This window comes from Talpa occidentalis, unplaced genomic scaffold, assembly GCF_014898055.3.
Source record: "Talpa occidentalis isolate TD23 unplaced genomic scaffold, MPIMG_talOcc4v2.1 talOcc4.11, whole genome shotgun sequence".
NCBI lineage: Eukaryota > Metazoa > Chordata > Mammalia > Eulipotyphla > Talpidae > Talpa > Talpa occidentalis.
In genome coordinates this window covers 46,674,039-46,690,638 of record NW_023601104.1, presented here as the reverse complement: position 1 = coordinate 46,690,638, position 16,600 = coordinate 46,674,039, and the positions used below count along the sequence as shown (strand labels likewise).

Below are 16,600 nucleotides of genomic sequence, written 5' to 3'. Positions count from 1 at the left end.
TAAGTTTTCTAAATTCCTGCTATGAGTGAGACCATACAGTATTTTTCTTTTTCTTTCTGACTTATTTCGCTGAGCATGATCAAAGAGGAGATCATTTTCCTCCCTCCCTCCCTCCCTCCCTCCCTCTCTCCCTCCTGCTTTCCCTCCCTTCCCTTCCCTCCTCCTTTCCTCCTCTTTCTTCTTGAACTTCATAAATTGACAAACTGTACAATCCCATAGCTATTAAAGATTAGTGTTACCTTTGAGGGTTTTATATATACTTTGTTGCTATACACTAATAAATTAGTGTATTCTGGTCATTGGTCTTATATGTTTAATGTTAAAATTTAGTTTTAATTTAATGGAAAGTTGTACTTCTGCATCTGAAATAGAAATAGAAAAAAAAAAACTGCAGTGCACTAATTTATCATCAACAATGCAGATGATAGTCACATGTTGAAATTTTCCAAATAAAAGTGCATTGTATTTTCCAGTTTCATTTTTCATAATTTAATGGAGGTCTTTTCAGTGATTTCCACAATACTATGTATTTGTTTCTTTTTATGTGAGGGGTCTGTAATTCTGTAAATATTAATTATAGTTCTCCTTTGAGGGTAGGTTGTGTAAGACTGACTGCCTCTTGTCTAAATGAGCATAACCAGTTATCTTTTGCCATAAGCTGTCTATTCTGATGTCAACCAGCCTTCAGTGGAATAATGGATTATCTCACTCATACTGACCTCTTAATGACTAGTCTCTCTAGTAAGAATTGAAGATTGCCAGGAAATAGCTCCTACAAAACTCATTAATTCGTTTACCTTGGTTTTATTCAGAATTCCAAATCTGTAAAACTGGGTCCAGGGATTTCTGGCAAATAAAAATGCTCAGATTTTTCAGTTCTGAATCACTATTTGCTAGACATTTAGATTTTCTTGCTGTATTTCATTTTTAAGGGAAAAAGAACTGGGAGCATTGATTAAAAATTATGATTTAGGAGACTTGACTACTTGCCCTTGCTCTGCCATTCCTAGCTTTATAATCTTGGATAGATTCCTTAGCATTCAGTTTACTCATTTCTAAAAAGAAAAGATAAAATACATACTCTTTGGAAGTTTTCCTTCTTCCCAGTTAATGATTCTTAATTTTTGGTAAAACCTTTTGTTGCTGTCATAGTCTTCAATTTTATCCAGTACATACATCCATAATCAGTAATTCATTAAAGTAATGAACAAACATGTAGCCTTATTATGAAACATAAAAAGTCTACAGTATGCCATGACAGCTTTATTCAGAGTGAGACAAAGAGTGTGAAGTACATTTTTTTTTTCCATTTCAAAGCTGCACATCCACACACCTAATTACTGTTGTGTGAATAATTTCAGAGTGCCTACTAAGACTTCTAATAGCTATCACTGACTAGTAATCTGTCAAGGTATAATGCAGGATAATATGTTTTTACACAACAATGGTGAGGCTCTCATTAATTATTACCACCTATAATTGCTTGATATGAACATTTATTTTAAAACTTAAAAGTTATATACAACAAAATAATGATTTAAAATACCTCTGGGAAGTCTATACACAGAAGTTGCTGCATTAGAGGTAATGATGTATTAAGTTATTTCTTATTGCTTTTGTCTTTTTAATAAATGACATATTATTCAAATTAAAATAGAAGAAAGTTTCTGCCAACAATTCAGCATCGCACTGAGTCACATCTGCTATCTCAAAGATAAGCATATAATTCATTAAGCAGACTTCTTTAGCAATATCTGATATATAATGTCAATATATTTATATGCCCAAGGAAGAAGAATTTATAGTCTGTCCCCCCACCCCGAGACTACAAATCTGGGTTATAGCCATGTTTCTATGACTTGTAGTATAACCAACTTTAGACTGTCATAACCCAAATCTACCATTTCACATTTAATCTAAAATTTAATTCTAAAGCATTCCAAGAGCTCTCTTTGATAAAATATATTCTTTTTTTCATAGGTATATATTTTTTCTTATTTCCTATGCTGTAACACAGATAGAGGAGAGGGTCAAGCTGAAGTTTATATTAAATTCTCTGAATAAAAATTATAGCTTAAACAGTGGGGTTTTGGGCCTCCCCTGGTGGCGCAGTGGTTGAGCACTGGGCTGAGATGCTGCCTGCAGTCTCTGCAGCGCTGGTTTGATCCCCGGCCGCTGGCGAGGGTCCCACATGGTGCGCAGACCTCTCCTGCCGCACCCACTGCTCCCCTCAGCAGTGTATTTCATCACTCTGCCTGTTCTGTTCCCTGCTCTGGCTCTGGTGAATTCCCTCACCCTCCCACACTTCGGACTGTACCCAGTGCTTATATAAATAAATAAATAAATAAATAAATAAATAAATCTTTAAAAAAAATAAACAGTGGGGTTTTGAACTTATTTAAAGGAAAGTAGATTACAAAAGGTGATGTAACCAAAAGGGACAATCCAATGGTCAGATTCTAGATCCACCTTTAGGAAAACAAGAGTGGAATAAATTAAACTCCTGCCTTTAATAGGAAAGGGAAATATTTTAGCAATAGAGTAGCCAGAAGAGGACTAACTAAATTGACTTCTGTGTTTCTAAATTTGAACCTTGAAGATTTCTAAAGTTGATAGACGTCTGGTGTCAGGCATCCCTTTTGAAAGGAATCATTGGATTTGTGGAGCAGAAACATGACTGCAGAGGGAGCAAGGCAAGGGAACTGATTGTTTGCCAGGATTATCTGCATTTGGACAGCATGATCATGGCTCAGAAAATAGCAAAGGAAAGTAGAGAATGCATGTGCTGCTGGCTCTGCAGAGGATAGTTTTGTTGCTTTCCATGACTTTGAAAATATAATGAATTTTCTTGTTTCAAAACACTATTAACTTTATAAACTTCATCATTTTCAAAACTAGAAATTTTCAAAGGCTTTAAAGATATTTCATGAGAAAAGTACTACAGATTTATCTTCATGAATCACACATCTGTTGGATTGAGAAATCAATGATTTGACTAAGAATCTATAATAAACGTTGCCATGAGGAGATATAACAAAACCCTACTTGTGATAGTAGTGCTGAGTTGTTATGGTTAAACACTATTCATTTGCTGCCTGGTTTGAGGAGGGAGAGGAGTAATACCTTGGGTAGCAGACAGACAGAGTAAAAGAAAAAGAAGAAGTTTAATTTTTTTCTAGTTTCTGTCTCCTCTAAGATTGCACTTAGAAATTAACCACATAGTTATATTTTCATAGCGTGGAATTCTTTTCATGTGCTTTTTTTTTTTTTTTTGAGGATATGAAATCACCAAATAAAAGAAAGTCTCTCTAAATTTGATTACATTTTAGAAATAAGCCTGCATTAATATAGATTATTCAGTTTTTCTTTTCCTTTCATTTACACTTTATAACTTGTGTTTCTAAGTGAAAATTTGAATGTTCATGCTTTCGTTAGGTTTGAATCATCTCATAATCTTTTGTTGTTGCTGAAGCTGTGTAGCCACAGTGCTATGTACATGATAATCACTCATGGTTATTCATTAAGTATTGCCATAATTAAATTTTCAGTCTGTTACTGGATGATTTTTTTCCAAATTGTGAGGTGATTCAAAAGGGGAAGGTTTAGTTCTCTAGACAAGTTAATTATACAAGTTTATGACTAGTGTCTTCTCTTCAGTGTTGTATCTCACAAGGTTGGCCTAAGGACCTACTGCTTTGAGAATCATCCTCAATGGCCTCACCTTTCCTTTTTTACATCTAAGTGCTAGGACCACTCAGGTGCAGTTTAATCAAGGCAGGCAAGTTCCCCTAACTTTTTAGGTGTTCTCGTTAAAATAGTTGCTCAAAATGTGACCTTGCTGTCTCCATACTTTAATACTCCTGAAATGACATTTGGGAATATTTTGTCCAAATGTAGAAGTGACAGAATCTTTTAAATTTCTGTGCTCATTAAGAGTGACAAGCCATGGCCCTATTTGTAGTCAGGAGTGTCATTGGAAAAAGACTTGGGAATTGTCTTTGATGGCAAGAGTGCAGTATTCAACTTTCTGATGTGTTTAGTTATTGGGCAGAAAAAAAATAATTTCAGGACATTCATCACCTATTAGCAAAAGTAAATTGACAGTGTATTTTCATTTCCTAATCAAGCTCTTTCCTCCTCTCTTTCCCAACCCCACCCCTTTTTTTTTCTACTTGACTGAGTCATGGATTAATTTGTTTCTGGTATTGCTTGTTCCTCACCCTTTGTGATTGGCCTCAAGTATGGAAAAGCACCCTTTGTTCCTTAAATTCCTGTTGGCCAGGTCACATTTCAGCTACTCATTAAAACATGTATTTATTCTACTCTGGAGCACATTGTCTGGCGGGCCATGAATTTATAGTGAAATGTAACAGTAAATTGTGCTCTGTGGTCAAAAATGCCAAATGATACACACAGCAGCACAGAGGTTTCCAGCATAGAGTAGAATTAAAGAGCTTAGGACCAGTGCCGGGATTGTTGGCCATATTTTCACAGTGGCCAGTTTTGTTAGAGTCAAACTTGGAGAGAGCTTGAAATCACTTATCTCAGATGTTTGCGCTCACAACCACAAAGCCTCTGAGAAACACAGAACTGATCTTGTAATAAGCTCCAGCTGAGTTTACAAGTCTCTGAGCCTTTCTGAAAGCCTGTTTAGTTTAATGAGGGTTTTCAGATTTCAAAGCTCACACACCTTCACATAAAAACAGATGATTATGACCAAATTAGGGAATGTTGTTCCATGAGTGTTTCCCCCCAATATGTTCTCTTCTCAGTTGTTAGACTTTGTTCTGTTATACTTTTTATCTTCTAGACATCATTTTTAAATAGAATTTTTGAAAGTTTCATTGTGTATAGTTCCTATTCAATTTGAATATTATGTCACATTAAAAAAAGGTTTTTCCTTAGTAGTAAAAGATACGCATGTGTATATTGACTTCTGTCCAGTAAAATCTAAAAAAAAAAAAAAAAATCAGCCTCTGCTTCTGCTGCCATGACAACTGTCCTTCGAGATTAGGACACTTGGTTCACCCCTGTGTCCTGCCTGACAAAGCTCTACAACCTGTTTTCTGGATGACTGGTTAGTGAGAGAGAACAGCCAGGTCTATGACCCAGTGAGAAGGAGTGTGGGGGAGCAGAGAGCCACACCTCAACCATTCCTATATTGGGAATATCATGAACTGTAATCACTATCTTCATTTTGAAAAGTTTAAGTTTTTAAATAATAGCTTTAATATAATGTGTGGGGTTTTACTGGTATTGTTCTAACTATTCTTATTTTTCAAAATGTTTTCTGAGTTACCTTGAAAAGAAATATAGTAATCATGATGTAACGTTTTCAAGCCTTACTTGAATACAAAATTATGGTTTTACCAAGAGGCACAGGCCAGAATGTGACATTCAAATGCCAACCATATGGGCCCACAGAGAAAGGTAATATAAAGATGTCCATAAAAGAAGCAAGTGACATTTGTATAAGGCCAAAAGTGTAACACCAAAACTGTGTTAAGTCAGTGGAATCTGTCTCCTAAGAATGCTTTTCAGTTCTCATCTGACCCTCTACACATTGATAAGCACATTAGTAAGATTTTAGAAGACAATGTGTGGTTAGCTGTTTGGGGGAAAACCATTGGTATTTATTCTTTCTTCCTTTCTAGTAGATTATTGCTTTATTTACATTAGGTCAAGCCCTGAATCCTTTGAATTTTTTTCTGTCGTTTGGTGGATCAGAATCAGTTATCTGTGGATTTGGGGGGAAAGATGGTAAGATCTGGGTGTCAGTATATGCTATTTTGAAGAACATTTGTGAATGAATCAGAGATCCTTTATAGTTTAAGCTTATATCAGTATAGCTCAAACTGGAATTTGAGAGTTATGGTAATTATTAAATTTTGCATTTTTATTTCATTGCCAGTCTTAGAAATGTACTCTCAGTAAATTATGGACATTTTGCTTTTCTTGCAAATGCAACTTACATAAAATTAAGGAGTCAAAAGATTGGGGAGAAAAGATTAGTATTCTATATTTTAAAAGGTAATGAGACTTTGACTTCCATTCACAAAGAATATCTGGTATGGGGCCTGTTTGCCTGCTTCAAACAAATAGAAAACAATACAAAATGTATAAAATGCCTGTTATAAACACTGGCTAACATGGCAGTTCTGTGATCCTTGAGAGAAGGAAAACAAACAAGGTAAGTATTACAGTCATCTAAGCTTTCTTCCTGGAGCTGGGATATAGAGTGTAATATAGGGAGGAAGACCCCAAGTAAAGCCAAGTTGTCTGACTACATAGATGAGACAGAGAATGGACTCAAGAGACCAAGTCAACAGGATTTTCAGGGGTGGAATTCTGGAAAGGTGGGACCTATACCAAGAACAAGTTCTAGAAATCTAATTTGTGGTCTAGTTGAGTATTGGACCACAAATATGTGTTGAAATACAAATCTGTGTGTGCGTAGCCTTAAAATCTGTACAGCAGAATAAAGAGCAGCCATTGAAAACAATGAAATGACCACTTTCCAGAGCTTACTTAGGACTGAGACAGGTGAATTTATACCAAGCAAATGGAGATTTCACTGAACACTTGAGGAGTTCCATAGAGATGTCCGAGAGTCATGCATTATGAGTAGGGCTAAAGTGTCCCTAGAGCAAATATTACTGTAGAGTTGTGCTAATACCACTTAAAAATAAGCCTTGAAAAGGTAAAATTGATCTGCCAAAACAGCTATCAGTGTTACTATTATTATTTTTAATTTATTTATTTTATTTATACAAGCACTGGGTACAGTCAGAAGCGCGGGAGGGTGAGAGAATTCACCACAGCCAGAGCGGGAAGCAGAGTAGGCAGAAGGACTGAAGTACACTGCTGAGGGGAGCAGCGGGCGGCAGGAGAGGTCTGCCCGCTATGTGGGACCCTCCTCTGGTGGCCGGGGAGTAGCCGGGGATTGAACGGCGCTGCAGAGGCTGCAGGCAGCTTCACAACCCAGCGCTCAACTGCTGCGCCACCGGGGAGGCCCTATCAATGTTATTTTAAGGAAAGAAACAAAGTCTAACTACTCACATTAACTCATATCTAGCATATCATGTGAAAAGCACACACATGAAAAAGCAGGAAAATGTGACCCATAACCAGGGTTAAAGAGGTGATGAGACTAGAGTAGAAAGGGTGCAGGTGATGGCTTTATCCATATATATGTCATGTGTTTATGGTACATATTTTTTCAAAATTTGCAGAACTATACAGTAAATACTAAGTGAATATCAATTATATTGTAACCATTTATAATAGCAAAAGATATCAGATACTTAGAGATCATTTCAGCAAACATGTTTCAGACCTGCAATGAAAAGTACAAAGCAGTTTTGAGATAAATTTAAAAGAAACAAAAAAATAGGTTTATATACATCGTTCATAACAGTATAGAAGTCTCCAAATTGTTAAAATACATTTTCCCAAACTGATTTATGTTTCGATACAATATCATTAAAAATGACATTGACAAAGTGATTCTAAAATAGTGTGGAAACTTAGATACCAATAATGTACAAAGCAGTCTTGAAAAAGAAAAGATGAAAAACTTATTCTCTCTGAAATCAGAGCTTAGTTGTAATGCTCCAGTAATAAGTATAATGTGGTATAGTCATAAGCATAGGTATATACATCAAACATATATTTGTCATGTGACCTAGGAAATTTGTTCCTGGGTTTTACTCATAAGAATTGAAAAACCTGTGCCCACTGAAATACATAAATGTTTATAGCATTTTTTTTCTGTGATAACCACAAACTGGAAGAAAATCAAATGTCTCTCAGTGGGTGAATGGGTAAATAATTATCCTAGATGCTTCTATTAATGAAACATGAGCAACTAATAAAAAGAGATCAATCTCATATGCAGTAAGTATAAATGAGACTCAAAAACATTATAATGAGCAAAAGAAACCAGCTGAAGGAGTTCATACTACATAATATATGAAATTCTACTTCAGATGAGCTAATCTGTGGTGACAGAATGTAATTCTGTGCCTGGAGTCAAGGCTGTGGGCACCATGGATTATGAAAAAGTACAGTAAAACTTCAGGGGGGTTGCACTGAAAATATTTCATGATTTGATTGTGATTTTGATTTCATGGTTGTTGATGTTTGTAAATAAGACATAGACATTTTATTCCAGGCAGGTTATGCTTCAATGAAATTGACTTTTAAAATTTCTTACATATCCATTGTTTTTCAATTGTGGAAAGTGATGTCTTAGTCTTTCCTTTCTTTCCTTGTTCCATAATAATATTTTAGGAGAAATTATCCAAAAAGGGAACTTATTTTCCCTTTTAATTAGCACAGTGAAGGTAGTGACATCATTTCATCTCTTTTGTTTCTTTTGAGGGAGCCAAGTTTGCTGAGTGATATGCGGAAGTAGTTTTAACTGTGGTCATCTACATACTCTTAAGAACAAGAGGATATTCGGTTCTGAATATACTTACTTTTAATTCATACAAAGTGTCTTACCTGCATGTAACCCCTAATGTTATGAATAAGAAATAAGAAAGAGGAACTTACAATATATTGTCCTACCTTAAGAAGATAGTATGTTCTAGTCATTTTCCCCCAATAATGGTTCCTTAAATTCTACCTTTATTGACATAGGTGTCAGACCCATCACCAGCTACAGGAATAAAAGACAACTTTTTGTCCTTCATTTATGACCTTTTCCCACAACCTAATAAATACCATTTAAATAAGATATAACAATCCTTAATAATTAAATGGAAAAGTCATTAGCAAGAAAAGAGCTTTTTTCACATACAGGATTAGCCTAGGTTGTTTATTCCTTTAAATGAAAATGCTCAGTGCTGGTGAAGGTATAATTCTCTCACTCTGCTCATGAGATTGTAGATTGCCTATTTTGTAATCAGTTTGAAATTTGCTTTTAAACGACTTAAGAATGTCCCTAACCTTTGATCAAATACTGTTAAAATGAAGTTCATCTAGAGGCTGCTAGAAGATGAGGGAGGGAGAGGGTGAAAACAAAGTGGGAAGGCAGCCCACTTTGTAAATGACCATCAGTGCTTTGTTAGTGGGTGTGGTGTGGAGACATACATATGAAGAAGCATTAAACCTGTCCCCTAAATCATATGTAGTGTTGTCAACCAGTGTTCTTGCTATAAAAATAAAAATCTATTATTTAACTACTATTCTGGGAATAGCACATCAAATCATTTACACTTCATTATGAATGTATTTAACTGTTCAGTTTTCTCCAGTGCCAGTAGATACTGGAATAATGTTAATAGCATTTTACAATAGTAGGAGAGATGAATGATTGAGGAGAAAATGGTTTCAGGACATTCTAACAGATTATGATGTTTGAATGAGAAGCAAGTGTATATTTATAAACTTTTGACACAATGAAAACAAAATAACAAAATAAAATGGAATTCAACAGTTAGAGTTATGGTTTAAATTTATAGATCTTTCTTTAATCAGAAGGGAGAAAGGAAATGTGGAGATAACATTGTTAATATCATAATAGTAATTATTGTTATACTTTTTCCAGGCTTGTCCATTATATAAAAAAAATCATTCATTTAGCTTTTATTTTGTGCCTGCTATTAGGAGGTAGTTTCTGAAAGATAAACTTGGGTATATCCCTATAAGGAAAATATAAGCTATATATACTTAAAACAGGTTGGCTTTAGTTGTTGTACTTATGTTACTTAGAAAGAATGAAAACAAAATGCAACCTAAGGACAGCAACAAAAGAGAGAGTTGGGTTGTCTCCTCTAGAACTTGTCCTGAGTCAAAGTATGGAGATAATACTTATGCTTACACAAAGAACATGGGTAGATTTACTGAGTCATCTTTTATTTTTTAATATGGCAAAATGGATGGACTTTTTTTTGGCAAATAAATTTCAATTGTGTGTATAATGGAATTGTAATAAACTAATTCAGACTTTATGTTGTTGGATTGCTGTAGATTGTGTTTGAATAAGCACACTTCTTAACCACCTTCCTGCTAGAAAGTTTGTGATCTTCTGCCATCTTCTCTTGTTTTCTTACTCTCCTAAGTGGTCATCATTATCCTTACTATAAGTGATTTCTTTCCTCCTGACTTGGAATCATATCAATACCAGTTTTGCCATTCACTTTTATTTTTAATGTTCTAGATACTTTGAGCCACCCTAGCTAGCTTGAATTGTACCCTGACATTCATTTATTTGATAATTATTTATTTTTATTTTAAATTTAGGAGGATTTTGACATTTAACCTTTTATGATATTTGTATTTACAGTTCCCTGAATGTGGTTTCTATGGAATGTATGATAAGATCCTGCTTTTTCGCCATGATCCTACCTCTGAAAACATCCTTCAACTGGTGAAAACAGCTGGTGATATCCAGGAAGGTGATCTTATTGAAGTTGTCTTGTCAGGTAGTATACATTTTTTTTCTCTATTCATAGATTACTAATTTGCATTTGCATAATTCTTGGGCATGAGCATTTTTTTTAAAGATTTATTTATTTATACAAGCACTGGCGTACAGGCCAGATGTGTGGGAGGGTGAGCGACAGAGCGGGGAACAGGCAGACTGGTGAAACAGAACAGGCAGACTGGTGAAATACACTGCTGAGGGGAGCAGCGGGAGAGACAGGAGAGATCTGCTGTGCCATGTGGGTATCTCACTCGCTGGCTGGGTTTGAACCTGCACTGCAGAGGCTGCGGACAGCTTCATAGCACTGCGCTCAACCGCCTGCACCACCAGGGGAGGCCCAGCATAAGAATTTTTAAGTGAATATATCAAATTCAGCCAAAAAAAGGAAATTTTGCATCTCTGTCTATATGAACATTGAAAATTACTTTAGAAAAAGTGAGAGATTTTCTTTGATTTGGCTATTTCTACACACAGTACTGTCCCAATCACTTCTCTCAACTTCCTGCTCTCCCAAAGTCCACCAAAATACTTGTGTGTAACTTCATTCATTACCTCCAATCATTTGGTTAGCAAACTCACCTGCACTGAAGTTAAGACACCTATCAGGACCCCAAATGTACTGAATAGCTGGAAGCCAAAAAATAACAGCAGGGCTAGGAAACCATTGCTTTAGCAAGTCAGAAGTCCAGTAACTATAAGCCAAGACCAAGGAGGAAACCAGAGGAGTGACAGCCAGTCTGACTGTGCATGTGGCACTAGTTAACTCACTCCCTGCGAGATGGCTGTGTTCCCTCTACCCAGATTTGTAGTTCTTGTTCAAGATTTAGAACTCAGTCATCAAACTGTACCTATCAGTACAGGGAAAAAGTAGATGTATTTTACTTAAAAAAAATAAAAATTACCAATGAAAAGCTATAGCAGAGATCCTTGCAGTGAAGGTCAATGCAGTGATTATAAAGAAGTACAGATATTTATTGTTCCGTTTTGTTAAAATTGAGCCATTATTGAGAAACTCAGAATGTGTTGCTTATTTCTCTGCTCGCTAGCTCTTTGACTAAAAGGAATCTATTAACTTGAATGATTCTAGACTTATTTTCTCAACTTCCTCAACTAGTTCCAAATCCAGTACTTGGGTGCACTGATGACAATCTAGTTTGCCTTTGCTTCTATTCAGCCCAATCACTTGGTCTTTATCGATTATCTAACATGCTTTTAGGTCATGAGATTGCCACATTTTCATTGTTAGATAGATCCTATAAAACAGCTTGTTTTGCTCGATAAAAATAATCATTCTCCTCTTGTTTGTATGCTTGTCAGTTGTTAAACAAACCTAAAAAGGAACACTATCATAGTTTTTTTATGATTTTTTTTTAAAAAGGCACTTGCTTTGAGCTCTTGCCTTTATTTTTCTTTGGCTATTTTAACCTTTACTTACTGCACCTGACCTCACAAAACTAGTGTCTAAACATGTTGTTTTCTAAGTTTCCTGTTTCTGAGCACTAGGGGCTGTCTGAAATAAATTATTCAAGGAAATCAGGTACTGGATCTATTCTCAGCATAATTCATATTAAACTCATAGCCAGACTGCTTTGCAAATTATATAATGGATTTTATGACTCCTTTTTCCCTGTGGCAATGTCCACAAAGGTACTAGGATGTTTTAAATTGCATTTCTAAATTTAATTGATTTTTTTTCCATTTACCTTTGTTATCAAGCACTGTATCGAACCACCGGACCGACTGAATGCAAGCTGTTTGTGGGTGTGCTTGTGTAGGGAAGGGCTGTCCTTGTGCATGTTACTCCAGCTTCTGTGAGTCAGACTGGGCTTCCCCCTCCCTGACCTGCTGCTGCCCTCTTGAGTGCCTTTGTCCTCCTGAACCAGGCTCAGGAAGGCCCCTCCTACTCTTACCACCTATCTTGCCGGTGTCCACAAGGAGACATTCTCTATTCTAGTTACAGCTCTATAGATAATAGACACATGCACATGCACGTACATGCATTCAATTCCACTTAGAACTCCAGCATTGACCTGTAAGCTTCTCTGACAGTGGTATTCTTCTCTTGCACTCTGATGTTTAGCATTGTGATTTTCTCAGTAGAAGTTCAAAATAGTTTTTCCTTAAAACATCCTACTTCCTATCTAACAGTCCTGCCTTTGCCCTTACCTCTTGATTTTTTCCCCTGTACTATTTTAGACTCTGAGTCCACTGTGATGAAATGCCTGCTATTCCTCTCCATCTTCTTGCCTACGTATCTGGCTCTCCTGAAGGTGATTTTCTATTCCCTTCAATCTGAGGGAACTTGCCTTTCATTTTCCTTCACTCTTAGGTGAGGAGTTGAATGAAATGATCTTCTCTTGTTCTTTGGGGACATTTTTTGGTTATTTTCTCTCACCCTCCAGCAATCCCAATGATACTTATTTCACTTATTCATGTTACTGTCTTTGTAATATCACATTAAGGTGATTTACTTCCTTAGAGGCTTATTTCTCTTTAGCCATGGCAACAGCTATAGTGTCAGACTCCTATTCCTTTCCATTTTATGCACCCGTTCATCCTTGCTGTTGTTAATATCCATGTTTAGAACTCTTCAGATTCCTTGTTCCTGCTGCTTATTGCCACTCACCTGCAGCACAGTACTATACCTGAGCTCACCGCCACTAGATAACATGTGGCTCCAGTTCTCAGAGCATCACCAGCTCTCAGAACATTGCATGTTGCTACCAAATGCATGTTCCTGTCTACTGTCTTTTTCACTGCAGTTTTCAATCATTAAGTCCTTAACTGTGTTTGGACTATATATAATTTTCCTGTTCTCTCCCATAGCACAAGGCTCACTATATTTATATCTCACTTTGATACATTCTCATCTACTTTGTATTCTCATACTCTAGGGCATGCAGGTGCTGCTATGTCTGTCTGTAATCTGAATTATTTTATCATCTGAATTGCCATTGTTTCTGTGCCACACTAGACTGTTAGATACACAATTCCATGCCTGTGTGGCTCAGTGCTGTCACAGCTTTTACCTGGCCATTTTATTGTATAGCAATTATATCGTCCCCTGCTTTTTTGTTACTATCAACATGAGGTTCTCAATAAACTTGTATGAGTTGGATGGAAGACTATTAGCTATCACATTAGGAGTTATTATAGATACAAAATTTTGTAAAAATATCAGTTTGTTGTAAAACTATTTTTCCATATAGACTCAAATGTGAGTGTCTGTGTTATGCAGTCATTATGTCTTGACAAGATTTTAGTGTATGTGATGTCAGCGACACTGCATTTCATTGTAATTTGAGGCAAGACAAAAGATAGCTACCAAAGCACCTTAGGCCATGGGTGCAAGGGAACTCATATCATAAACTTATTCCTAAAGTAGTCCTTGAAGAGAATGGAGTTATATTATTGACCTGGGAAATGTACTGTTTCCTAGAGGTGTGGATAAGTATCAACTTCATTCAATCTGAAGTGGTTGAGGGAGTAGGTGGAACAAACACTGCTTTATTACCTTTCAGCCAGCTCCAAAATATAAACATACTGCAGAAATTTTTTTCTTGATGAATGATTAACATTCACATATCCAAATTTTAGTTTTTCCTCATCAAAAATTAAATTTCATTCTGTAGTTCAACATATGATCTAGTTCTTTTTATATTTAACCAAAATAACTATTTCATCAACCAGAAACATTTTATGACATAGGAGTATGTTAAAAATGTAAAATAAAAGGGGGGGATTATTTTTGAGGAAAGGCAAAAACTTTTGTCTCCACGCAGCCTCAAGAATTTTCACGTATTTATGTCACTTCTTGCTGAGGCCTTTCATCATCTCTGTAGCTTTGGAAGCTGAAAACTAACCCGGATAATTTGGTGGGCTGTTACTTTTTTTAACTTCATTTTATTTTTAAAAAACATGGCTGGTGTAAGCCAGTGCATTCAGACACAGTAAGCCAGGAAAAGATTGCTCATGGGTAGATGGGTTGGGTTTTGGAGAAGAAAAGAAATAATTGCATGGAAGTTCCTCACCACACACACTCCTACCACCGGCAAATTTTCTGTCTGTTAAGCAGAAGATTAACATTGTTACTGTTGTTATGAAGTAGGAAAACACTTCAAATGGAAATTTCTCTTACCAAAGCCAAAGTCCAGTTCAAGTGTATGATACTGAACTGTAAAATAAAGTTCATGGAATTTATCTGAAGTCTTCTTCTTGATGGGTCTCTATCAAAGCATGTTCATTCAGCCATAGAAAAGCAAATTAATAACAGGACTGCGTTCACTTGACCCAGCACTTTTAGCTTTGGAATTTGATTTACTTGATGTCTAACGTGTGTGTGTGTGTGTGTATGTGTGTGTGTGAGAGAGAGAAAGGGAAAATAGACAAGGACCATAAAAATTTCCAAAATCACAATCTTGACTCTTTCTGTCTTTCATTTGTTTTAAAATTCTTACTATTTTTTTATAATGGTCTATACTATATTATTTTATAACATTTGCAAAATGCTATTGTTTACATGTTATTGTTTCTCACTATTTTTTTAGATTTATTTATTTATGCATTGAAGAGCTGGGGTGCAGGCCAGATATGGGGAGAAGGGGGGTGAGAGAGGATTCACCAGAAACAAAGTGGGGAGCAGAACAGGCAGATCCACTGAAATAACACTGCAGGGAAGAGTGGGTAAGACAGGAGAGGTCTGCTGCGCCAGGTGGGTCACCTCCCTGGCTGGGGATTGAAGTGGCTGCCGATAGCTTCATAGTGCTGTGTTTCAACTCCTTGCACCACCAGGGAGGCCTCTGTTTCTCATTCTTTAGAAATGGGAGCCCTGTTAGAAAGTTAGTGCCCAGGCAGAGATGGGAATCTGTTGAAGGCAGTGATAAAAGAGCTGAAAATAAGATAGAAAAATAAATATTTTAGAGATTTAATTACAGAGATGATAATAACCATTTAATGTAGTTAATGAAGGAGAAGAGAAAAGAAAGACTTTAAGGAAAGCTAAAGCTACCGACGAATAATCATATTTCCTTTCCTATCTTAGTTTCTTGCCCTCATACATTGTCCAATGTGTTTGCCAGTGTTGTGTACTGCCCAGAAGGATAAAGAACTGATTTCTTGGGCATATGGTAACATTAGTTTCCTTTGCAATTTTGTACAAATTGTATATCTTCTGGGCTTCAGGTTTTTTTTTTTTTTAATCAAAGATACTGAATTAAAGTGTAATATAGTGCTAGTAGTACCTGTATTCTATCTTTTTATTCAGGCTGCAAGTCAAATGATATGTGTAATAATTGAGTACAATTTCCAGGGCCAGGTCAGCTGGATTCATATCCTTCCTCTATTCCTCATTATTTACATCTTTGCCAAGATATGTAATCATACTGTGCCCTAGTTTCCTCATCAGTGAAATAGGGACAGCAATAGTAACTACATTACAAGCTTATTACAAAAACTAATATAAGTTAATGCATGTAAAATACTTCATTGTTTTTACCCAGAGTAGTTACACAGTGAATATTAGCTATTATGATTGCTTTCCCTCCTCAAACTCTATGTAGCCTTTTCCAACGATGTTCAACATTCATTGTTGTTGTACGTACCACAAAAGGGAATCCTGGTGTGATAACTGAGAGATGTTGAACTACATAACATTAAAGGAATTACTTAATGCAGACTCTTTGCAACTTTGGTGCAGGCTAATATGAAATACAACTCTCCCAAGATTACTTCCTAAATTCACTTTATCTCAAAATACTTTTTTTTTAAAGATTCATTTATTTTTATACAAGAACTGGGGTACAGGCCAGATGTGCGGGAGGGTGAGAGGATTCACCAGAGACAGAGCGGGGAACAGAAAAGGCAGACTGATGAAATACATTGGTGAAGGGAGCAGTGGGCAAGACAGGAGAGGTCAGCTTGTCATGTGGGATTCTCGCCAGCTGGCCGGGATCGAACCTGCACTGCAGAGGCTGCAGACAGCTTCACAGTGCGGCGTTCAACCACCTGCGCCACCAGGGAGGCCCTCAAAATACTTTTTTTTTTGTCTCTGAGCACCTGGTGAGTCATAGGTTCAGCAGTTCACAATGGAGTTGCCCCTCTGTATCATGCCTATAGGCCAGTGGTCTGAGAGGGGCTGTCCATTCTCTCCACACACAGGCAACGTCTTCC

General features: G+C 36.4%; 1 protein-coding gene across 2 annotated transcripts in view; it reads left to right on the top strand.

The window, feature by feature from the left end:
• Positions 1 to 16,600, top strand: part of PRKD1 (protein kinase D1) — a 274,255-nt gene that overhangs the window by 128,935 nt on the left and 128,720 nt on the right. For both annotated transcript variants that reach the window (XM_037503168.2, XM_037503169.2), the window contains exon 2: positions 10,292 to 10,430. In XM_037503168.2, coding sequence (XP_037359065.2) covers positions 10,292 to 10,430 — 139 coding nt within the window. The remainder of the gene's footprint in view (positions 1 to 10,291; positions 10,431 to 16,600) is intronic.